Below are 26,650 nucleotides of genomic sequence, written 5' to 3'. Positions count from 1 at the left end.
CTAGATTATATAAAGCAATAGGATTTAACTGTAAAAATTTAACTGTCAGACATAAAACCTTGTTTAAAATCATTAATGATAAAGATGAAAAATCTCCATCCCTGTAATTAAACATAGTCTCTTACAGGTTAATACATTCACAAATACCGTAAGCATTATTTATTAAATTAAGGTTCTGCCGAAGAAACCTCGATTATTTAGGGTTCTGTAGCTGATAAAAATTTGGAAACGCTGATCTAGTTAATAATTATATTAAAAAAAATTTTTACTTTTACGGAAACATTATGAATATCCAAAAGATTAAACACCTAACTCTACACAGATTATCCATCCAGTTTTTTTTTTTCTCCATAAACTAAAAATCTTAAAACATTACTCCACTTTTTATATATATTTAGTACATGTGTCATTTAATTTGGTACAGTGAGTAAAGGGGAAAAAATATCAACTTAAATAACTTATGTTTTAACGATATGATAAATTTTCACATATTAAAGAATATTCTAAATGGCGCAAGTTGCTAACTATTATTAGTGAATTCTGTTGATATTGAACTATAGTTTAATTTAGTACTTTCTCCATATTTATTTTGGTTTGACAGAACTACTAGTCTGAAAGAATTTAGGACAGGTGAAGTCACTTTTTATCAAAATTTGGCGACTCTAAATAGATTTAATTCTAGCTCAATTTTAATAATAACAATAAATTTTCAAATTTTCTGGCTATACCTCCCCATAAACTTACAAGAACATATGCACAATTACCTCTCTAAGAATAATAGAACTTATTAATTTAGAAGTTCTCAAACCTAATATGTTAAAAAAAATTTAAATAAAATTAATTGCATTTTTTTAATTCCTTTCAACAATGAAATTTTAAAAATAATGCATGACATAGCGATGGAGACATGAAAGAATAGAGAAAAGAATTGTTAAAAAATCATCTTTTTTCTGCTTTATTTTATATATTTAGAACACTGAAATAAATGTATTTTGTGCATTGTGCTGAGATTGCTTAAAATAACTAAAATGCTTAATATCATCCACATTCTCAGCCATACACTTTTTGCAATTCATAAAAATTAAGGTAGACAGAAATTTTGCTTCTTTCATCCAAACAATGCAAAAGATCAGTTTTTTTTATTTCTTATTATTATTAAAACTTCATTTCAGAGTTTACTAAAATTATTAAGCCAGTTCACAGAATAATAATTTAACAAAAATTACAAAAGTATCTAATAAAATCATTAGTTAGTAACAAATAAGTAATCCAAAATTCTAATTTTAGTAATATAAAATTGTTTTTAAAAATATACATTAACACCAATACCAGGAGTAAACTTTTAAAAACTACTTTTTAAGCTTTTATAAATATTTAATTTCTGCATAGAAAGTCCAATTTAACAAATCATTAACCCGTATGTGCTGAACCACCTAATAGCTTTTTTTAGTGAAATATGTTAAATTAAAAAACTGTGTTGTTCAGTTAATAAGATGTATTAGGAAACATACTGACTTTTTATTTAATAAAACAGAAATATTAAACTACTCAAAAAAATTGTGCGTTCATGTAGCAACAATTATGCATTTAATTTTTTTCTTCAAAATATTTAAATTAGCCAACTTTGCATAGGGCATTTTTTAATGTTCTATTGACTAAAACAATAATACATACATAATTGTTTTAGTCAATAAGTTAATAAGTTGAGTCAAAAGACTAAGATACTTTAATAGACTAAGATACTTTATTTAAATTTGGATGCATATCCCAAAAACAAATAATAAACTATATCAAAGAAAAAACATCAAGTAAATAAAGCGAGAGAATACATAAAAATAATAACTGCATCACATGCCACTCATCAATCCTCCACACATTTTTTAGGATTTTTCAATTTTTTTTGTCCTTTTTTATTTTATAAGTTCATGGTATTCACGTGGGATTTTTTTTTTATTTTTGCCCTTTTTTTTCATTCTTTTTTTTAATTTTTTTGTTTAACAACTAATATTTATAGTAAAAATAAGGCAATTAAGCATCTTTCTTCATGCCTCCAGCACCCAAAGTTTCTTTAGCATGATGAGCTTGAAGTACTGCAACAGCTTCTTCAACCTGTAAAACAAAAAAAATTATTAAAATTTTTATGTCACAAGAAAGCTCTACTCACCGACCATTTGTGCCTGTTTCTCATTCAGTATTTCTTTTCCTTTATAAGTCAATAAAAAATATTTTGTTTATTAAATTGATAGCAATTATAATTGCTATAACCTTATAAAAGCACATTTAGTTAATATATTAATTGTAACCAAATATAAAGACATTTGGATTTGAAAAATAATCAAATTTACTTGAAAAATATCTATAAGAATATAGAATGTGAGAAACGATAGGATTTAATAAATGAGAAGTAATTTTACTTGTTGATAGTATAAAACGATAATTGTGTATCAAATAACAGTTCTAATGAAAATCAAATGCTTTTATCTCGCTGGAGCCTTTTATATTTTTAAATATTTCAAAACAAATGCTAGGATTTATGTGTGGCCACATCTAATCTCTCACTCACATATTTTTACTTATCTTATTTATTCATTTTTTTTTTTTTTGTTACTTTAAGCATTGAGTCAATTTGAGATCAAGGTGCGTAGCCATATTTTAGTTCTTCATATATATATATATACATATAAACAAAATGCAAATTAATTTTCGAAGACTTTTGCACAATCAGGGTAAAATAACTAATTTCTGACAAAGAACTATTTTCTTGATTATATTAGTCACCATAAAAATAATTTATACACAATTTTAATAGCTCAATATTGAGTAGCTCATTCCATTTTTTAAATTATAATTAATTAACTTAATAACGTTAAAAAAAATCAAAATTATGATTGATTTAACTATTATTTAAAAAGGTTATCAAGTGTATTTTTTAGATTACAAATAAAAGTTATTCATATAAGCCTATTCAACATAGCATTAACAATATTAATACAGGGTAGTTCAAAATGAATATAGCGATTACAAACGGCTATAACAATTTAATGAAAAATAATTTATCAATAAGATTAACATAGAATATAGATGGAACTTCAAAATTTCTTCACGTAAGGCGCAGGTGCAGTGAAGCGGAATCCTGCGCATGCGCAAGTTTATTGGTAGAAATGGCGAGCCCTGTACAGTAAGCATTCAGCATGTTAGAACTTAATAATTGTCATTCTGTTATCTCGATGAAAGAGAAGATTTCGTCAGCGTTACAATCAAGAACCTCCAACTGGGAGCAACAAACGCAGGTTGCATCGGATGTTTGAAGAAACGAGATGTTTGTGCAAAGGGAAAAGTAGCACTTGCGTTGGCGACTGCACAAATGCTTCAGAATGTATGGCATGAAATGGACTATCGCCTAGATGTTGTCCGTGTGACTAAGGAAATTCACATAGAAAATCTGTGACACATGTATGCGAAATTTTGAAGTTCCTTCTGTGCAAATTTTATCCATAAATCCTTTTTCATTTAATAGTTATAGATATTTGTAATTGCTATAATCTTTTTGAATTGCTCTGTATTATAGATCATACCAAATTTATAAACATATATAGAGAATTAAGCAAACTCAAAAAACTTTAATGCATTCAAATTACAAATGTAAATTATTAAATGACCCCCCCCCCAAATGTATTAACATTTTTTACTTGGTTCAATATTTCTTTAATGAAATGATTAAAAAAACTTAGATAATTTTGAAATGTAAATACAACGAGTATTGAAGCTAAACATTTGTGTCAGAAGTAAATTATTATAGGGTCCCTACACTAATGAGATTTAACAATTCTGAGATAATCCAATTTTTTTTATTTCAATTGTTTCTAAATCAAATCATTAAGAGATAAATTAAATTTTTTGATGAATGAAGCATTTCTGTGGCCTGTGTGGAATTTTTTACTACAAGTTTAATAGTCAATAATTCTTGAAGTAAACATTAAATGTGAACATTTTTTATTCTATTTTAATTCCTGTACATTTTTCTATACAGCTTTGTAATTAAACCCACACATTTTAAACCAAATGGGTCAATCTTCATCTAAAATATCTGAGTTTTTTTCAAACCCTTTAGCTTAACTAAATTGAATTTGCTTAAACTATAAATTAATTATTAGACAGATAAAAGATAAATAATGATAGAGTCCAAAATGAGACTCGTAAAAAGTAAAATGAGACAAAAAAAATCAAATCACAAATTAATCTAGCTTCATGAAGTCCAATGAATATTCATAAATATTAAAAAAATAATTTAAAACAACTTGTCTACACCAGTTAATATAACAAATAAATTTACCTTAGCCTTAAGAGATTCATGATGCTCCAACATGTGCAATAATTCTGAATTATCAATTTCCAGCAACATGCCAGTAATCTTGCCAGCCAAATCAGGGTACCAACGGTGAATAACTGGAAACAATCGCTCACCCAACATTTGCTTCTGCTCTTGAGCAGTTGCTTCAGCTAACATGGAAGCAGTCAAAGGTTCTTGTCCTTGGATATGAACAGCTTGCTGAGCAACAGCTTGTTGTGTAACAGCTTGCTGAACTGTTTGAGGTTGAGGAGGATTACGCATGTTAGATGTATACTTATAAGCAGCAGGACGGCCTTGGTTAACACTTGGTGCGGGAACACCAGCAGGCCGTGCAGCACTGACTCCAGTAGTACCCATAGCAGCAACTCTTGTTCCAGTAGCAGCTGCTGCTGCGGCTGCAGCAGCATTGGGTTGTTGACCAGTAATTGGTCGAGCAGTTATACCAGCTCTCATACCTGGATTTTGAGAAGCAGCAACAGCAGTAGGACGTGCAGCAGCTCTAGCAAATGGTGCCGCAGTTTGCATGGCTTGGAAAGCTGTGAAAAATAAGAAACAATATATATTTGAATTCAAAGGTATTTTAAAGCTTAATCAATAAATAAAATTTATATTTAGAATAAAAGTTAAGTTTCAATTTACAACTACTCAAAATATTATGAATATGTGAATAAAAATGTAAGATATATAAAGTTCAATAATACTAAATCTATGAATCATTGTTTAAAGAATTATATTTGTGCATTCTAATTAAGATAACTCATATGCCGAAGGCATTATGACCTATTAAATTTAATACTGATTACTATATATTAGAACATATTACACATGCTCAATTTAATAAATAATTTATTTGTATAACCACAAATCTGATATGAATTGGCTGTATAAAGTGCTGATTAAATAAAGTCATAGTTTTCTGCAACAAGTAAAAATATTCATCATCAGCTTAGAACATATTTTTGTATTAAAAGTTAAAATATGAATAATTTCTGAGAATAAAGTAAAATATGCAATTTTAAAAAAGAAAAACAGTTTATATAATTTTTTATATATTTAAGAACACCTATTTCTTCTGGGGTTATTTTTTTACAGTGAGGAACACACATAAATCTTTTCAAATAAGCTATGACTGTGGACAGAATGTAAACATTTTGTTGAAGATAATTCTTGGTTCCTCATAACTCCTTGTAAATCCTGCATTCGTAATTGTATTAGAACTACATTTCATTTACGGCACTTCACTTCTTCTCACACATTTATGATGTCAGATTGCCAATTTTTAATACGCATGTTTAAAAAAAAACTAAATGTTAAACTGTTTTTTAGTGATATTAAAATCACATACATTTTGTACATATTTTTTATGAAAATAGTTTAAAATATCAAACTTACTAAAACTTAGGAAATTCACAGAAATATAAAAGAAATTAAATAATAATTAGAGTTTGAATTTTATAATCATAACAGTAAGATATAAACTTCAAATTAAAAGTACCTGCTGCAGGCTGAGCTCCAGGCCTCATTTGTGGTGTTGTAGGCCAACGAGGTGTAGCACGCATTTGAGCCATCTGAGGATAGAAGCCTCGCTGAGCTTGGGGCATTGTTGGAACAAAATATCCAGCACCACTTGGGTTAAACATCTGACCCAACTGAAATATAATAAAAATAATACTATGTATGAAGACATTATTTCACAAGTAATGAGTTTATATATAAAACTGTGTATTATTTATTATAACCCAAACGTAACAGAATTTATCAGCAAATTTTCATGACAGAAATGACATATTCACCCATAAACAAATATTATCAAAATACTTTGAGTTTTCTGAAATAGCCAAAAAAAAAATAAAAAATAAGCAAATCTACTTAAGATTTAAAATTATATGCTAGATCTTAAGAAACCAACAAAATGATTATAAAAAATACCAACTAATATTCACCTGCATTCTCATCCCTGCCATTCGCTGCATATATTGAGAGGCAAGATGAGCTTTTCTATCTTCTTTTCTTTGAGCTAAGGCAACATATAGGGGCTTTGAAACCACAATTCTTCCATTCATTTCTGTTACCGCTTTTGTCGCTTCTTCTGGGGAGCTGAAGCATACAAAGCCAAATCCCTTGGAACGCCCATTTCCATCAGTCATGACCTGTGAAATTTTTGAAGTACTTTAGATTTGAATTTTGAAATAAAATAAACTTTTAATAAAAAAAGTGAACTCAATATTAAAATCTACATCAATAATTACATGATGTTATCATTCATAATCGTAAAATATTAATATTAAGACAAAATAAAATTCAATAACCAGGAGTAAAAAAGTTTTTGCAATGCTTAATATATTTGATGAAATTTAATTAGTATCAACTCATTTTTTAAAAGAATATCAGAATATTCTATTGTAATTTATCAAAACGTTATCTTAACTATATAAAGCTACTTCAAAACATAAAATCCATACAATTCAAAAATTACCACAAAACTGAGGTGATATACAACTATAGAAAAAAATCTCATTTTTATTTACAATTTTCTTCATTTTTCCCTGGCATACAATACATTTAGTAATTCAGCATCACTATTCAATCTACTATTGCATTCGCCTTTCAGAGATCTTTTTATTAAGAAATATTCACCATCTATCTTAAAAAAAACAGACAAACCCTAATGGGAGCTATGTGCTTTTCCACAACAAAATATCAGGACGTGCCCATTTCTTCTTTTAACATCCCAAGTTTGAAGCTTGATAGAAATTTTACGGGTGATTATTTAGAAATATTTCATTATCCCACACAGCAATAATGTTAACATAGCTCTCATCTTCATTCACACATTTCAATTACATTTTTTTTCTTCTTGACATATTATCGAAAACTTAAATAATTTATCTGAATTTTGTAAAAATGTACAAAATAAACTGCACATCTCAGATTAACATAACTCAATGCATTTATATAATCAAGAGGAAATTATAGATGCCTTTTATTGTGCCACCATCTGCCATTAATAGAGAGAAGCACAGTCAAGAAGATAAGTTAGATATAATGTTAATGACTTGTTATAGGTAAATAATTTTCAATAAATTTTCATTTTTTACAATTTTTATTTTTTTAATTTAAGAACTACTAATATATTTTTTATTGTCTAGCTTCTGACCCCAGGCAATTACTTAATTTGGCAGCTCTATACATATTCTTACATGTCTAAGAATAATGTTTTTGAAATGTTAAAAATAACCTTAGTTGTTTTATCACACAATTTTAAATTTTTGACTAAGTTCAAACCTTCAATAATAAACTGATATATTGAATACAAAAACTCACTTTAGCACTCGTAATTGTTCCGAAAGGTGCAAACTCTTTTCTTAAACGTTCATCATCAATTGCATCATCCAAATTTTTCACATACAAATTAACACCTTGGTATCGACTAATTCGCTCCATTTTCATCAATTCAAACCTTCGCTTTAATTCCGCAGCTCTTTCGGATTTCTTTTGAGCTCTTCCAACATAGAGAGTTTTGCCATTCAATTCTTTACCATTTAAATCTTCAACAGCCTGCATGTAAATAATCAAAATTCAGTTTATATCAAAAAATATAACTTCAAGATTAACACTATATAAAACAGCTACACATAGTTTGAATCTTGTACAATTGATCTGAAATAAGTTTATACTAAAAAAAACTAAGATGCATAAAAAAACTAACTAGTAAGTGTTGTACTAAAAAACTAACAAAATTAGAAGATGCAAACTTTTTTTCAATCCAAAAACACTTTTTATTTAGTTACCAGGAGACTATGTTTCCTCTTCACTGCCCCTCACCAGCCCTGTTGATTGCTCTGCCTACATTTGTAGCTTCTTCACATAAAACAGTTTTTTCTATGAAAGTTGAAATTATTCACTTGTAATATATACTGTACTAAAAAGAATTAATTCTGTTCGCTAACGTTTGTGCACCCACTTCCCACGTCCAAAATTTATTTCTCTAAATTAAATGTCATTGGTAAACTACCATATGTGAAACTACAAATATTTGATGTCGATTCCTTTACAATTCTTTTCCTATTTATTTAAAACTAAAATTTTGCTAATTATTTTTCAAATTATCTTGAAATTAACTTTCTTTTTACAAACTGTTTGAACCACTTTCTCATACTTAATTTCTCACAGAATATATAAGAGCACTTTATATAAAATTAATATATTTAAGCATGAAAGTATGAACTAATATAATTACAAACAAAAACTCTCTTAGATCCAGAATAATGAAAATCTGCTGAATATTAATTTAGTTAGACGCACGAAAAGTAAATTATTATTTTAATAAAAAATATTATGGCTTTTTCTTTTTTAAAGATATACTAAACAATTGCCTTTTTTAATAGATATATAAAATTATGATCAGTATATTGATGCAAAGTAGACAAAATAAATTAAATAGACATTAAAAATATTTTCTTATCTATAGAGCATTAATTGTTATTCTAAAGATTTCTCAGGAAATTGTAAACCTCACCATTTATTATATAATGTCTGTATTTTAAAACCATGCATAGCATTAAATTTATTAAAATTAACTAGAAACTAATTTTTACTAGTTTATATCTTAACACACTATATCCTTGAATTAAAATAGTTCCAAAACCAGGTTTGTAAGCAATTTCTGAAGAAAAAAAATCACCAAGATTTCACTGACCTTCTAAAGCAACAGTTAACAATTACATAGCGTATCAATAACACAAAACACATCAATAAAGTCTTAAAAGCATAAAAAAAAGTTCATATACATTATTACAGAATAACTAACTTTTTTAAACATTTATCACCAGAAGCAATAATACATAGTCAGGGGTCTGTCCAGGCCGAATTTACTACCGTTTATTAGCGGTACCTTCACAAATTCAATTTTAGGAAAAACAGTAGTTTCACAAATTCAACTTTACGAAAAATGGTAGTTTCACAAAATACTTTTTCTTAAAATTTTATTTTTGTATCTCTTAAGAAACGATAAATCCATATTTTTGTGTTGATTTTTTAATATAATTTTTAATTTTTCACAAATTATGTCTAAATTTTTACAAAATAGGTACCTCTAAGAAAAACCTAGACAGACCCCTGATAGTATCTGGTTGCTTCTAAAAAACTTACATTTTTAGGAGATTTTTTTTATTTTTCTTCTGAAAATAAAGAAAAGTTAGAATTTTTTTAGGTTTTTTTCACTTTTTACAAATTTTTAACAAAAATTTTCCTTTTTCTCAAGATTTACTTAATTTGTTAAGCAAATTTTAAATTTCCTGAGATTTTCAGGTTTTTCCTGAGCTGTATGAATCTTAAAATATTATATATAAGTATAGACACTTTAAATAAATTACAAAATACAAGAGAGATGTAAAGGCAAAAATTTTCATGATGAAACTCTTTCCATATTGCAAATATTGACTTCAGTCCTTTTATTTTATTGTAGTTATTATTGATTTTGCTCCTCAATTTCGAGTGAAAAATATTTGGTGTGGTTAAAGAAAATGGTATTTGATAAAATTTGTTTTAATATTGAATTTGACATAAATGTCAAAGAGAAAAATATCTTAAAAGTGATCAAAATACATCAAATGATGTGGCTAAGACATATTAACACGCAACACACAAAGTAACAGACTAAAGGCAATATTTTAAAAAATGGTAAGGAAAACGAAAAGAGCTGGACAGCACAAAAAAATTTGAATGGCATTGAAGGACCATAATGGCAAAAGGATCTCAATGAAGAAAACTTACTTTGACAACATTGGCCTGTAACAAGTTGTAGTGCTGAACAAACATATGAAAAATTTCTGAACTTTCAACACCTTCCTACCAGAGGAATAACATTACTGTTCATTACTTCTCTTTGCAAAGTTCTAATAGAGTGAACAAAATCTATATGCAATTTGAAAATTTCTGCCATTTGTATAAAAAATTAGCAGAATTTCCATGGCATTACACGAACCCCATAAAAGTAAAATAACCATACAAAAAAAATCAGTGAGTTAAATGTAAGAAGAGTTATGTAAAATATGTATATTCAGGGCCTCCTTAGTAATCTAAATAGTTTTTTTACCCCAATAGCAGGCCAATTTAAAAGAACAAAAAGGATAAAATAACAAGAAATACAAGGCAAAAAGAGATAAATAGAAAATGCATAGTGACATGCTTAGCCCAAACGGGCCCTATCCTCTCAGCAGCGTCCACACACAGTAGTGGAGATGAGCGCAGGACAGACGGAAATATGGGGCAAATCCATGTCCACCCCACGGCGACAGAGCTTGCATTTAGGACAGTCAAAAATGTTTATTTTATAAAGGTGTTTGGCCAGACAGTCATGGCCCGTTACAAGTCTAAAGAGAGCGACTGCCTTAAACCTGGGCTGATTTGGGATAGTTAAAATATGGTTTAACCAGGTTTTGTGTATATTGCTTTTACGGAAATTCTCTGAGAGCATGTTCCGGAATTGGTTTTGGACCAGCAGTTTAAATGAGTGCAGAGAGATGGAGCAACGAGATGCTTGGGTAATAGTTGTTCCTTTCTTGGGGAATCAGTGGAGAGTTAATATGAAGAAGTGCTGCTTTAGAGTCAGATAAGATGACGGCGCTAGAAAATTGTTCAGTACAACACTGTAGTTGTTTTAGGGCAATTAGAATAGCCTCGATTTCACCGTCGTAGGCAGATGCATAGCAGCCAACAGAAGTGTAGGCAGAGAACAGGTGACAAAATACTCCCGCTCCTGCACTCAATCGCTGATCAGATCCACTCGGGAGCCATCTGTAAAGATTCTCAACCATTCAGGTTCAGGATATAGCTCATTCATAGTTGCGTAAGAGATACCTTTAAGGACATCACTATCAAAGTCTAATTTTAGGACTCTGAGAGCAAGGTCTGTGACCACATTGAAAGTCTGGTAGTCCAGTGGGCTACAAGGAGTGGGAAGAATTTCAGGCTCAATAAAAAGGTTGTATTTGTCTTCTAAGCTCAGCACCCCTGTAGAAAACCCGCTTGAGTCTTTAAGTGGCGCTGCCTGGGGCTCTCTAGGTTCCAAAGAGAAAGATACCCAGGAGTCCGTAATATTTTTCCCAGAGTATCAAGGCCTTTTCTTCAATTATTTTTTCCATCGGCCAAAGTCCAGTGCAAAGGAGCATAGCGTCTATTGGGGTGGATTTAACAACTCCAGTGATCAAGCGAAGTGCTTGATTATGAAAAACCTAAAGAGATCTGCGAACCTGACTTGGAGCACTAATTAAGGGTTCACAGCAGTATGTAATCACCGCAAGAACAAATGTTTTATAGGTTGTGTTGAGACTTGATCTAGAGCAACCCCATCTACAGCCTGCCAGACGCTTTAAGATGGAAAGTCTACTTGAAGCTTTGTCAATTATGTTTTCCGAATGAAGCCTCCAGGAGAGCTTACGATGAAATATCACACCTAGGTAAGTAAAACTGTCTGTTGTTTGGATGTTTTCACCTCCCTAAACTAATGAGAGATCTAATTTATTATGGGAAAGAGAGAAACTTTCATAACAAGTTTTTTCAACGTTAACTTTCATATTGTTTTTTAGACACTATTCCTCGAGGTGAATAAGGGCTTGGTTTAGTACTTTTTCAGTCAGGAAGGAAGACCCTCTCTTTGGGGTCTCAGTCCAAATGAGGAGGTCATCGGCATAGAGTAGACATTTGATACCAGGGATAAATTTTAACTTCTGGACAAGGTTGTTGATATATATGTTAAAAAGAATGCAGCTTAAGACTGCTTCCTGAGGGAGTCCAGTCTGAAGAAGGCCATATGTAATCTAAATAGTATTCTCAGTAATAAATAATAATAGCCTGCCTAATAAGTATCATCTGACAATAAAAGTAGCATAAAAAGCTTAAAAAAATTTTTAAGGAAATAAATTTAATATACAGAGGGTTCTACAAAGACTCTTCTTAATATCTTTTTAGGATCCTTATCACAAAATAAATCAAAAAGGTATACACAATGGGGGGGGGCAAAATCATAATTGAAACAAAATGAAATTGAAAATGCTATCGATATCTGACAAATCACACCACAGAAAGGTGAATGTAATAAACAAAAATACTGGTTTGAGTGCATAAGGAAACAAAGGAATGGAAAGACTATTATTAAAAAATACTTTAAAGTCTCAACCTGCTTCTATAGTCTGTTCAACGAGAACTGATAGCGAAAGTAAACAAAGCGGCGTGCTATTTGGCGCAATACAGCTGTCTACTTGGCGCCGGAATAATGACAAATAGCGCCTATCAGACAAGCAAAAACTCTTATTTTTAGAGGGTTGTTTGTTTCGCCGTGGTGTCTTTTTGCAAGTGTTTCATGAGTAATATGGAAAATAAAGCGATGGATTTAAGTCCTCCTAAAAAACGACAGAAGAAATCTTACATAAGTAAAGCTGAGAAAGAAATAATATTGAACATTTATAAAATGGAAGTGCATTCAAAACCAGATGTTCCAATCATTGATGTGGCTGACCATGCGGCATCTGCAGCGGGAGCTAGCACAGCTTCTGTTTTCAGAATTATCAAAGAATATAAAAAGGATGGTATATTACATTCCCCGAAGAGGACTAAACCTCGTAAAACTTTTTTGGATGACATTGACGATTTCGACAAAAATGCTGTAAGAAGAAAAGTTCATGATTTTTTCCGCCGTAACGAAATTCCGACAATAAACAAAGTTCTCAAAGCTGTGAACGATGATTCTGATTTACCAAACTTTAAAAGAACGACAGTTTATTCCCTGTTAAAAAAATTAGGCTTCAAACATTAAAAACGAGGACGGAACAGCTCACTCATTGAAAAAGAAGAAATAATTTTGTGGAAGCGAAGATATTTAAGAACAATTAACAAAATGAGACAAGAAGGAAGAAAAATTTATTACATGGATGAGACATGGTTGAATGCTGGACACACGCAAGACAAAGTGTGGAATGATACTTCTATTATCTCGTCAAAACAGGCATTTTTATCTGGTCTTTCTACAGGATTAAAATCGCCTTCTGGCAAAGGTGAGAGACTTATTATTACGCACATTGGTAGCGACGCGGGCTTTTTAAAAGAAGGACTTCTACTTTTTAAATCGAACAAAAACAAGGATTACCATAAGGATATGAATGCAGCGTGTTTCGAAGAATGGTTCGAGAAAATTCTACCCTTTCTAGAGCCGAACTCTGTCGTTGTGATGGACAATGCACCATATCACTCTCGTAAAGAAAAAAAAATTCCTAACACATCAGCGACTAAGCAAGTAATTAAAGACTGGCTAAAATCTAAAAACATTGTTAGTGATGAAGAAGGTATGCTAAAAACAGAACTACTGGATATAGTGAAAGCTCATAAGCACAGATATGACAAATTCGCGGTGGATGAACTTGCTAGACGTAATAATATAATGATTTTAAGGCTTCCCCCCTATCACGCTGAATTAAATCAAATTGAGCTGATTTGGGCCCAAATGAAAGGTTCAGTGGCCAAAGAAAACAAAACTTTCAAGTTATCGGAAGTAGAGGGATTGTGCATGAGAAGTTTAAATGAAATTGGAGTTGAAAAGTGGAAAAATTGCATAGAGCATACTCAGAAAATCGAAAAAGAGATGTGGGATTTGGACGAAGCCATCGAAAACACTGTTAATTCTCTAGTAATAAATATCAATTCAAACGACGAGGATTCTACAAGTTCTGAGAGTGAATCCTGAGATAAGTACCTAGTTTCATTTTTACTTTTTAATGATATAATTATTCGTTATTATCCATGATTAATTGATCATTAATACAGTAATTCTTAAAATTTTGTTCTTTTCTGAGTAGTTTAATATAATTATTTTCGTTATCGGTACAGTTGTTAATTAAGTACAGAAATTCAAATGTTACGTAAAATTAAATAATTTTGACACTTGATTCTATTTTTTCAAAAACCTATTGAATTCGAGGTTTACAAACTGCTTTTTTTTATAGGTTAAGTGGGTATATTTTTCTTAACAAAAGATTTTGTGAGACATATAAAAAAGTTCCAAGTTTCTTTTAGTGTAATCATTTTCGTAATACTTCCCTTAGAAAAATAAAGATAATTAACAATTTAAAAATACAAATAAATGCAGTTCCTTCTAATATATTTTTAAATCAATCGGTGAAACATAAAACTATTTTAAATATTATTTAACTTCTAATAATTTTTTTAAAAAATTGTAATTATGAAAATAAAAGAGTATTTTTGTAACATTTTTTAACATAACTTTCAATTCTATACGACTTTTACGATGGAATTATAAAAGTTATGTTTTTCATAGATATTTATGCAAAATATATTAAAACTAATTTAATCAAAACTTAAAGAAATATAAATATATATTAAAACTATTCTTAAAATAAAATTATGTGTTTACTGAAACACTTAGAAACGTATTTTCATGAAAATATTTTAATTGTACACTTTCTTATCTAATTTTAAGGTATCAAAAACCAAACATCGTTTTCGTTTTTCTATAAAAGCGAAAGCTCTGTCGATTCAAATGAAATCGCCCATTCAGCGAAGAAACCGTTAAAGTGGCAAACATTGGCGATCAAACAGCAACCCTTTTGTTTACTTCCACTCTCAGTTCTCGTTGAACGGACTATAGTATCAATCTACTTTCAGTTTCTCTTAGTTTCAAGAAATCTGCTTCTAGTTTAAAGAAAATCATCATATGGAGGGAAAAGTTGCTAGAATACTGAAAAATCTGAACATTTTGACCTAAGTATTTGTGGAACAAAGCTAAAAAATCGGAAGAAATACAATTTAATCTGAATAGTTGGCAGCTTTACAAATGATTAATACACATGATTTTGAATTTCGGAACTCACTTTTGAAGCACTCGATTTGTAAATCTACATCCTTTTCTGTTCTCATAAGTTTTCATACAATCCACTTGTTTGTCAATAAGATTTTTTTAAATAGTCATTTTTTTCAAAAAAAACCCATTATTTTTCTGAAAATAGTTCCCTTTTGACTGCTTTTATACTAATATTTTTATACTAACATACTAATACTAATATTTTGACAGCGTTATAGTATTAGCCTTAGATGCCTCCACTTGGATTTTTATAGCAAGTAGCGGCATTTAAGTCCCCAGAGGAGACCCTGTACATAGATAGTTTTTTTTTATCTCTACGACAAATCAATCACAGAAATAATTGAAAAATATGGAAAACAAACCTTTTCAGCATTTTCAGGATCTTCAAAACTTACAAAACCAAAACCTTTTGGTTTACTCAAATCATCCACCATGACCTACAAAAAAGGATTAAAAACAGAAATATTAATCTATTATCAAATCTTTTAATCACAACATTTATCTCATGACGCTATAATTAAATGAACAAAGCTACCCATAAAGCAGGTTTCGTGATTTTTTTTTTAAAAATTTAAAAAATCCGATTTTTTTTATTTAAATCAGATTTTTTTGATTTTTATTCAAATACACGGTAAGAAATTTAATTTATGATTAAAAATACTTTACAAATGTTTAGTCAAAATTAAATTAACTTTAAAGCTATATTATAACAATATTTTAGGAGCTCTAACTTACTAAAATAATTTTTCGCTATAATACATAGAATGCATGGCAAACATTTTGGAACAAATGCATGATTGAAATTTAAAGACTAGACGAAATAAAGAATTTAAAGAGTACTTCAGGGGTCTGTTTAGGTTTTTCTGAGAGGCACCTATTTTGTGAAAATTTAGACATAATTTGTGAAAATAAAAAATTATATTAAAAAATCAACACAAAAATATCGTAAAAATATGGGTTTATCGTTTCTTACGAGATACAAAAATAAAATTTTAAGAAAAAGTATTTTGTGAAATTATTCAACAGTTTTTCCTAAAGTTGAATTTGTGAAGGTATCGCTAAACGGTAGTAAATATGGCTTGGACAGACCCCTGTACTTTAACTATTAAAGCAAAGTTTCAATTAGCAAACCATAATTTTAATTTAAAATTGTGATTTCTTTTTTTTCCGCTTGATTTTTAAAATGACAAAATAAATGAAACAGATTGTGTTTATAAATGTAGTCATTCATCAAAAAATAAATAAATATTTAATCTATATATTTTTATTATATCTATTATCTATATATTTTTATAGATATAAAATATTCATTTTTAATCCTACATCAATAAAATATAATGTAGATTTTAATTCCATGCTTTAGAATTTTAATTAACATTACTTTCATTTTTTATTTGAAAAAAATTCATGTTTATTAATTACTTTCTACAGCTGTGCAAGTCTATATTAAGACAGCATTAAATGTTTATTTAATCTGTACTTTCAATCTCAAGAATCAATAGATCTTTAAAAATGTAATTTCAAATGTTTTGGAATTTAACACACATCAAGAAAGAAAGTAATTTCGTTAACTAAAATTAATTAATGCAGCAGTTTATTTTAAATAAATTTTAAAACTAAGAAAAGAAAATAATAAAAGAATCAATAATTGAAACACTGTTTTTTAACTTTTAAAATCCATATATATATTTAAAAAAAAAATCTGTTGATTTAAATCAATGATTTTTTTTTAAAATCATTTGATTTAAATCGTGATTAAAATCAAGCTGATTTAATCAACAAACCTGCCATAAAGTAAGTTTTGAAAACTACAGTTAATTAAGTTAAATAAATATAATAAAGTAATTAAGAAAACAAATTTAAATAAATGCTTACTTTTTTAAAAAGTTAACACTAACCTTGGCACTAGTGATCTTTCCATATTTTTCAAAGAGTTCCCGTAATTTTTCATCATCTAAATCATCACCAAAATTTTTAATGTAAACATTCATAAAACGGCGTGCTTTTTCTCCTAACTGCTTCTCACGTTCTTTGCGTGGAACAAATTTACCAACAAATCTATAACAAATCCATTATTATTTTAATACAAAAAATACTTAAGTACTTCTTTAAAATGCTTAAACATTTATCCAATAATATTAAAACAAGAAATTCATCAATATGAAAAGAAAATCAAATTAAAGAAATAAATATGGTTACTATTAATGACATTAATGCTACTTGGCACATTCAGAATGAGAAAAACTTACAAAAACAGTGAAACATCTCAATAAACACAATTTCAAACAACAACATAAAACTTCTCTAGTTCAATATTTTATAAAAAATTAATGATTCTAAAACTATCATCCTCCTGTATTTATTAGCTGAGGATATAACAATAAACACAACTTTATTTTAAATGAAATGGCAAGACATTTCCATTTTCTTTTTTGATTTTTATGATTTTTTAAAGCTACAACTTAAAGGTTTCAAGTTTCATTTAAGTCAAACTTCAATGGAGATACGTATTCTGCATTATTTTTAATCTTTATAATCAAATATATTCTGGAGCCCAGATTTCAGCAGTTTCAATAAAAATAAGCATATATCAAAACAAATCTATAGCATTATCCACATTAAAATTCTAAAGAAAAAGAAACAGAATATTGATTTGCCTTATGACACTTGGTCTGGTTTCACACTAAATCTGGTTCTAAATCTGACACTAAAATCTGGTTTGGAAGCTTATTGGACTGAAAGGAGTCATTTCATTTTGGGAGACCATACAACTAATCTAACATTTTTACAAAATATACTGAAAGACAAACTTTTAATTGTTAAAACTTAAAATAAGAATCCAAATATATATCCAATATTTTTTAGTTTCCTGATCAGATCTTTTTGTTCTTTTCATTGTATTTAGAAAAATTCAGATATTGACATATCCTAAACAGAACAAACCTTTACAATTTCGCTTTTTAAAATGTCTGCAATCCAAACTGTTGCTTAAGACTCTATACTTCTCAATCTTTCAAAGCTTAATAAAGACTTTCGCTATGAAACAGGCAATACCATTTGGAAGAAAAAAAGCCAAAACTTTAGACAAATGTTTTTCCGTGTTATTTAAATGTGAGGTGAAAAAGTTCTGACAAATGTTATTTTATTGTGAGCAATAACGTAATTTTAATACTTAAAATGAATTTCGCTATTACTTTTTTAAAGATCACATTTACATAAAACTACATAATTACTCACACTTTTCGTCCATTCAAAAGCATACCATTCACTTTCATTATGGCATTATTTGCAGCTTCTTCTGTTTCAAAATGGACAAAACCATATCCTTTAGAATTACTTTCATCATCTGTAGCAACCTACATTTAAAATAGATATTTAAAGAACTATAAAAATAATAAACTGATAAGACCTTAGAATATTATACTTTAGCTTTGCACCACATAAGTTATTAAATTGAGGAAAAACTTAAAAAAGATTCAATATTTTAGAAAGCATACCGATAAAGAATGAGACTTCAAGAAAAAAAAATTCATATATAATAGAGTTTTCTACTTACAAGAAACATCAGTGGTGTAATATTTCCAGTTCATACATAACCATTGAAAACCAATATGGAGGGGAGGAAATTACGGATTACTACATAGTAACAATTAACACAGTTTGGCCCATAAATGCAAGTGACTTTGCAAAAAAAGGTTTAGTACAATAATCCACAACCTTCTTAATAAAATTATTTAGAATTCACAATCATAAAAGAGCTATGGTAAAATTTCCTGCCCATATTTAGTAAATCTTAAATTTATATGGAATGAGTATTCATAACCTCAATCCACTGTATATAGCAATCAAATCTATAGCAATCAAATCTGCCAAAAATCATAGATGAAAAAGTTACGACTCATGCATAATTTTCCATTTAGGTTATGGAAAGAAGAAAAAAAGACAAAATTAGCACATAATTTTGCCAAAAATCAAACCAAATTATTTTTTTAAAAAATTCATATCAAACTGCACTATTGAATAATAATGTAAAATATTATTAAATTATAATGTAACTGTAATCACAATAAAATAGCTAAAACAAAAAGTTGATTCATTTTTCATATCTATATAAAATAAATTAAACAAGCTTTTAGGAGTATAAGTCTTTCTATTTTAATAGCAAGATTAAATTAACAAAATAAGAAACTGGTTGCTCACTAAAAAGCGTATTATAGCAGAAAGCTGAATATCAACACCAGTAGACACTAGGGCTGATAAAGTTAATAAAAAATATATAATAATAAATAACTGAACAACTTTCAAAATGGCTGTGGCAAAACTTTTAGAAAGCTTTTACACTTTATGCCTGAGGACTGGAAATTGTAGTGTTGCTTAGTTTAGAGTATTACAAATAGCATTTAAAAGTTAATTTTATAACTTTTTTTAATTTTATTTTCTATAAAATTGGTGCTAAGTTATACATAGAAAGTATATATAGAAATACACATAGAAATCATTACAGGACACTATATAGTACAACATTCTATTCTCACTCAAACTGGACAGAGTAAAGTGTGAATAGAGGGGACATTTTTTCAAAGGACACTACCGGACAAAATAAGCACTTTGTTTATCCTCTTCAGGAAATCTGAAAATAATAATGAACTTTCATGAAGAAAATGTTTTCAAAGAAAACTGAAGAAAAAAAGGCACGGTCCTTTATCAATCCAGTAACTTAGATAACTCGTATAATCAGTGTCCAAAAAAACAATACTCTACTTAAATAAAATATTTGTTATAAATTGCATATCATTTATCAATGGGTATTAATATGAGGAGATTAAATATTGTTAATATTTAAAAATAAAAATACATTTTTAATATTCCACTCTGGAAAGATATACTCTAGCAAGTATAATTAATTAAAACCAAATTATTCAACAAAAAATAAGCACCTTTTAAGCACTCAAAAAATATTTTTAAGCACTTTAAAAAAATATCATAACTAGGCAGGCCTGGAAAGTTTTTGACAATTGACGGTTTTAACCGTCATGTCAAAAAAAAATTTGGCATTGTTTTTGACAATAGTCAAAAATTATGAAATTTTGAATCATGTACAACGAATGGAGTTTTCATACAATACGGACTGACAATACACCAAAATAGATTGGAGTTGAATGAATTGTAAAAATGTTGAATAGAACAATGAGAGCTGTGTCTTTTCCCATAATTCGAAGCGAAAATCAACATAGTAAAGGAAAAATCTCATTTTGAAAAAGGGAAAAGTTAAGCACTTTTTAAAAACACCTAATGAAAAAAGCACCTTTAAGGTCTTTTAATAAACGAAAATCGAAAATAAGCACCTTTAAGCACTTTTTACAAACACTATGCACCCTGTTATATAGTATCCTTTCAAACAATGTTCAAATTTATTCTTGTGAAATGTAAACATTTTTTTGCAGCACTTCTGTGTCTCAGGGTCCCCAAAAGTTTAATCAAAAATACAATTTAGTTCATAAGTTCATGTTCAAAGACAATTTAAATAATAAATGTATGAACTCATAATTTGTCCAAAATATGATGTTCATAACTTGTCAATGTTTATATACATAAATAAATGTAATAATGTAAATCATAAATTTCATGTCACGTTATTAATTAGTTATGTTTATATTTATTAAAACAGATCATAATAAATTAAAAAAATAATAAAATATATATATAAATTAAAGAAATATTCATGTAACTTCAATTCAATTATGTTGTGATCCAAACAAATAATATAAATTAAAAAATTATGAATAACAATTCCGAGTAACAAAATAGCCTACAAAAACAGTATGTGTGAGAAGGGGTCTGCCGTCACTTATAGAAGAGGTCCAACTTTGCCAAATTCACTGCCAAGCCTTATCAAGAATCCCTATAACACAGAAGTACTTTTTCTGCAAATATAAATCACACAAATTTTTACTATGTATGTAAAATATATCATTTGTTTAAGAATAAATTTAAACACACATTTTATAATTTAATAAAATAAAAATGATGATGAATTGTGGAGGCATAAGTGGAACAAGAACCGTTAATCTAATCTCGACTAGATTAAAATTTTTTAACTTAACACTTATTAGTCTAATAAATACATCAGTCATAACAGAAAATTTGGAAATCCAAAGCTTGCGAGAAATTTATGATTTCAAGACAAACAACTGCAGTTTTGAAAAACTATCATAAGTTAGCTCAAAAAGTTTCTACAAATTTGCATTTTGTAGCAAAATTTTACATTTTATCAACAAAATTTATTAAAAAAGGAAAAATAATGTATCAATAAAATATATTTTGATGATATATTAATATGACTATAGAAAACTTGTGATCTCCCATTATAATAATCATAAAAATTGATTTAATACAAAATATTTACACAAAATTTCAATAATATTTCACTCACTTTGAAGAATTGTTCAACAAAAGCAAAATACAAGAAATGGTAAATCAATCATTAGGTTTACAATATTTAATTATGTTTTCTACTTAGTTATTATATAATCTTCTATATCTATTATGCTTTTAAAGTATCATTTTAAAAAATATTTTTTACATCAGACATAGTTTTACTAACATGTATTTTTCTTGAAAGTTTCTTTTACACAATGTTTTATATTATTTTAACACTAAAATGTGTATAGGGAAAAAATGCATACAAAACCTCAAACTTACTTTGCATGATAAAATGTTCCCAAACGCAGAAAATGTATCATACATAGCCTTGTTGTCAATGCTTTTATCCAAATTTTTAATAAACACATTTCCGACGCCAGATTTTCTCAATGAGGGATCTCTTTGAGACCACATAATTCTTATGGGTCTACCTTTCACCATATCAAAGTTCATAGTATCCAAGGCTCTTTCGGCTATAATTTAAAATAAAGTTAATAGCAAGAGCATAAAACAAGCATACTGAAAATTTTAATTATTCATATCTTTAAGTGTAGGTATTTAAAGCACACATAACAGTTAGTTATAAAAGTTAGAATGTACCTGTATTGTCTTTATAAAATTTCTCTTCTCACAATTTGTGAAAAATTTTAAAACTTTGTTAAAATATTTTTAAAAATCTTATAAGTTTTGAAATTGAAAAAATACATATATATTCCATGCAAATTTTAAAAAATACATATATTCCATGTTTGATTGCAACCTTTTAAAATATCAATAACAATTTTGAAAGACAGAAACTTCAGCTTGTTGTATATGCTTGAATAATACCAGCTTTAAAATTTATTGTTTTAAAAAATTATACACATAGAAATTCAGTTTAACAACCTCATAAAGTAGGCATTGTTAGTTCTATTTATTAAACAAATCTCATTTAATTAAGAGATAATTCAATAAAATTACATAACAAATGTGATTGTTTTTCAAAACAAAGCTATTTTCAGAAAATGACAGATCAAAATTCTTTCTGAAAGTGCAAAATAATTATCTAAATTTAAGTACAGAATGAATAATATTCTATATTGCAGTTATGTCTGAAAATGAAATTAGCTTTTTATAAAAAATATATATGTTTTTTGCTCCTAATGTCCTGATAAGTTCTCAATTAAACACTTCAAACTCTGGAAAACCAAAACAATTTTGAAATAAAAAAAATCATGTGTGAAACTATTGAGGTTAGGAATTGTCTTCAGTGCTAGCTTGTGCATTCATGACTATAGTAACTACATTTCTTATGAACATCTCCAACTATGATAATATTTTTATAATTTAGCAAGCAAAGATGAAAATGTAAATATTAACCCAACATTTTTAAGTCAGTCTAAATTAAACAAAAAAAAAATAAAAGATTTGAGTGAATATACCTCCAATATACTTGTGTGGATGGATATTGAAAAAAATTTTTACTGGAAGGATTAAGGTTTTTCTTACCTCAAAAATTAATGCCAAAAATATCAATTGAAATCTAGGGTAATTCACGATCACTCTGTTTTTGGGGTAAATAATGATCGCCTAAGTTTTATTTTAAATTTTTTATTTTTTTAAATTTGAGACATGGACAAGAATGCTTGTACACTTTACTAAAGTATAACTACATTTACTTAATAATAGTTTTTTCTTTAATCTAACAAAATAAGTATCTTTTAAACTGCTTTCTGTATTTTCCATTTCAAAGATGGGTTTCAAAATGTGCACATTTCTGCAAAGATCCCCCTCCTTCTTTTAATAATAAATATTTTGAGTTACTTTCTTTTTCTTTGATATAAAAGTAGTGTAAGCATTTGTTTAATTGTTTCACATCCACTGCAAACATTATAATTGATTATAGGAAACTAAATCAAATGTTGCCCCCTACAGATGGGGTAATTATTGATCACTGAGATAATTCCTGATCATAGTCATTTCTTCTTATAAATAGCATATAAAATAGCTAATAAATAGCTAATTGTCTTTTCTTAAATAACAGTTCATATTTATTAAGTGGAACAACTATAAAATATATTTTAACTGTCATCACAAAATTTGTTTTCAACTGTATACAAGACTGTATTCTGATTTGCACCATTTCTGGTTTGTCTTACCTTGCTTCTATCTTAATTTTATGTGTGTATGTTAGAATAACTTTTAAGTTTATAAATTAGCCTAGTATAATTGTTAGAATAATTTTTATTTTAAATTTTTTATTTTTTTAAATTTGAGACATGGACAAGAATGCTTGTACACTTTACTAAAGTATAACTACATTTACTTAATAATAGTTTTTTGTTTAATCTAACAAAATAAGTATCTTTTAAACTGCTTTTTTGTATTTTCCATTTTAAAGATGGGTTTCAAAATGTGCACATTTCTGCAAAGATCCCCCTCCTTCTTTTAATAATAAATATTTTGAGTTACTTTCTTTTTCTTCGATATAAAAGTAGTGTAAGCATTTGTTTAATTGTTTCACATCCACTGCAAACATTATAATTGATTATAGGAAACTAAATCAAATGTTGCCCCCTACAGATGGGGTAATTATTGATCACTGAGATAATTCCTGATCATAGTCATTTCTTCTTATAAATAGCATATAAAATAGCTAATAAATAGCTAATTGTCTTTTCTTAAATAACAGTTCATATTTATTAAGTGGAACAACTATAAAATATATTTTAACTGTCATCACAAAATTTGTTTTCAACTGTATACAAGACTGTATTCTGATTTGCACCATTTCTGGTTTGTCTTACCTTGCTTCTATCTTAATTTTATGTGTGTACATTGTTAGAATAACTTTTAAGTTTATAAATTAGCCTAGTATAATTGTTAGAATAATTTTTAAATTTATAAATTAGCCTAGTATAAATATGGTGAGAAATTATAAGCCTAAAAAGGATACTAAGCTTCTAGAAAGCAAAATTAGTGAATTTCTTTTAATGATTGAAAATAAAAATTTCAGTGTGAAAGCTGCTGCCAGAGCTGTTGACATACCTTACTTAACTTTACACTTTCCCTTAATGAAGTAAAAAAATCCAGTAAAAGTAAAACATGTGGGAACTCTCTTATATTTCAGCAGAACATGAGAATGAGTTGGTTGACTGCCTAAAATGTATAGCATGATGCAAAGATTTTTGGAAAATTTAAAGTGTTAATCTTTCTTCTTGCTTTTAAATAAATCGTTTTATTAGCTGCTTAAACATATCCTTTTGGTTTATTTGTTTGATCTTGATGTCTTATTTGTTAATTACCATTTCATAATTATTTTTAAACAGCCCCTTTACAATAAAAACTGGTGATCAGCAATTACCCCAGAAGTGATTAGGAATTACCTCAGAAATGATCAAGACCAGGGGTAATTCCTAATCACTAAAAATTTAAAATCTTTTAAATTCTAATTAGATTTTCAAACAAAAGAAGGTGACGTAGGATTCATCTTATATAGCCTCAAACTTCCAGTAAATATTAAAATTCTATCTTGACTAGTTTTTTCACAAATTTTTAGATATTTACATTTTTTGATCAGGAATTAACCCAGGTCAATTTCTATAAAACAAAAAATATTTCTATAATTAATTTTTTAGCAGGTACCAAATACTTAAAAAAAATAAAATTGTTGGATACACCAAGCCTTAAGGTGTTTTTCCTTCAAATTTAAAAGTGAAATAATCTGGTATTTTTTTACATAACATAACATAATGCTTTAAATCAGGTCTATATACATGCGTTTGAACTGTTTATAAGTAGTGATCGTCAAAATCAGTTGAAAACAAATTTATTAATTTAATAATCAAAAGTTATGAGCAGATGTAGCAATCCCTTTAATTACTTGAGAAAAATAACTGTGAATAAGTTTTTATTAGCTAACTGTTAGCATTTATAGGTTAGAGTTATTATATAACTGTATGGCATGACTTCTTATAATAATTAATAAAATACAGCTCTATTGAAAAAGTTTTAACATAATAACATACCATCAACAGGCTGTTGGAAGTTAACATATGCATATCCCAATGAACGACGAGTGATCAAGTCTCTACAGACTCTGATGGATAGAACAGGGCCAGCAGTTGAAAATTTTTCAAATAGCATTGCCTCCGTAACATCATTATGAAGATCGCCAACATACAAAGATGCAACGGGATAATTTGGACCATTAGGATTCATTTTTTTGAATTATGAATTCCTTTTCACTAGGCCTATTGCTTAGGTATTCCAGAAGATTTCACTTCGAACTTCAAAAGTAAAGTATTTTTTTAATCATTTAGTTATTTTGCGATTTTTTTTGTTCTTTTTTTATAGTTTTAAATTTTTTTTGGTTGCTCTAGGAGCATATATTTATAGTTTATAGTCTACAAAAGCTTATTTAGTTCCCACGCGAACACAGAAACAGAAATTCCGTGAAATAAAATTAACCGATGACAGTTTACTCTCTGTTTATTTCAATAAATGTAGTCATCCGCAAAAAGAAGTTAAATAGTTCGATTCATTTTTTTTGTTTTTAATGTGTGTAAACCAAACAATAGTAAGAAATGAGTTTCTTGATTTTTATCAAAAGATTTCATGCCGTATAAGAATTTATTTATTTAGAAATGTCATAAGTATAAAAACTTCCGAAAACAGAACGAAACCACGTGCTTGAAACAAGAACTAAAGTGGGCTGGGTCGCAATACATTTCTAATATAAATAATAATAATAATGAAACCCTTTTGCAATTTAATAAACTAACATATGAAAATATTAAATAGAACAAGATTGAATCGATAATAATAAAGTGAATTGCTTTTTTATGATTTATTCTATAATTATAGGCTATTAATCAATAAAATTTCAACAATGACGTCATCTCAAAGCAGTCATGCCGTAGTATTTCATCATAGAATAATGGACTTCCTTCTCATTGATAATGGAGAATCCGTCGAAATTTCGAGTTTCATTTCACGTTTCATTCATTATAATCTCTATTTGA

General features: G+C 28.1%; 1 protein-coding gene across 1 annotated transcript; it reads right to left on the bottom strand.

Annotated features, from left to right (window-relative positions):
• Positions 1-1,722: 1,722 nt before the first annotated feature.
• On the bottom strand, positions 1,723-26,124 carry LOC107442670 (polyadenylate-binding protein 4-like). Its single transcript, XM_016056294.4, has 10 exons — positions 25,655-26,124; positions 21,927-22,120; positions 18,462-18,580; positions 17,123-17,282; positions 15,587-15,661; positions 7,676-7,909; positions 6,295-6,501; positions 5,847-6,000; positions 4,334-4,887; positions 1,723-2,109 (listed from the first exon to the last, which is right to left on the bottom strand). The coding sequence occupies exons 1-10, from the start codon at positions 25,845-25,847 to the stop codon at positions 2,029-2,031; spliced, it is 1,971 nt and encodes a 656-aa protein (XP_015911780.2). The 5' UTR covers positions 25,848-26,124; the 3' UTR covers positions 1,723-2,028.
• Between the last annotated feature and the right edge of the window lie 526 nt (positions 26,125-26,650).

The sequence above is a fragment of the Parasteatoda tepidariorum genome, chromosome 3, assembly GCF_982258835.1.
Source record: "Parasteatoda tepidariorum strain Cologne lab strain chromosome 3, Ptep-v5.0, whole genome shotgun sequence".
NCBI classification, from domain to species: domain Eukaryota; kingdom Metazoa; phylum Arthropoda; class Arachnida; order Araneae; family Theridiidae; genus Parasteatoda; species Parasteatoda tepidariorum.
The sequence above is the reverse complement of the archived record's forward strand: the minus strand, read 5'-3'. Positions and strand labels throughout refer to the sequence as shown.

What these genes read in the sequence shown, in the direction of transcription:
- LOC107442670 (XM_016056294.4), bottom strand. Translation starts at nt 25,847, where the DNA reads ATGAATCCTAATGGTCCAAATTATCCCGTTGCATCTTTGTATGTTGGC. An exon ending in GAAAGATCACTAGTGCCAAG is followed by an intron (nt 15,662 to 17,122) that starts GTTAGTGTTAAC and finishes CCTTTTTTGTAG; the next exon opens with GTCATGGTGGATGATTTGAG. An exon ending in TGGCAGGGATGAGAATGCAG is followed by an intron (nt 6,001 to 6,294) that starts GTGAATATTAGT and finishes ATTATATTTCAG; the next exon opens with TTGGGTCAGATGTTTAACCC.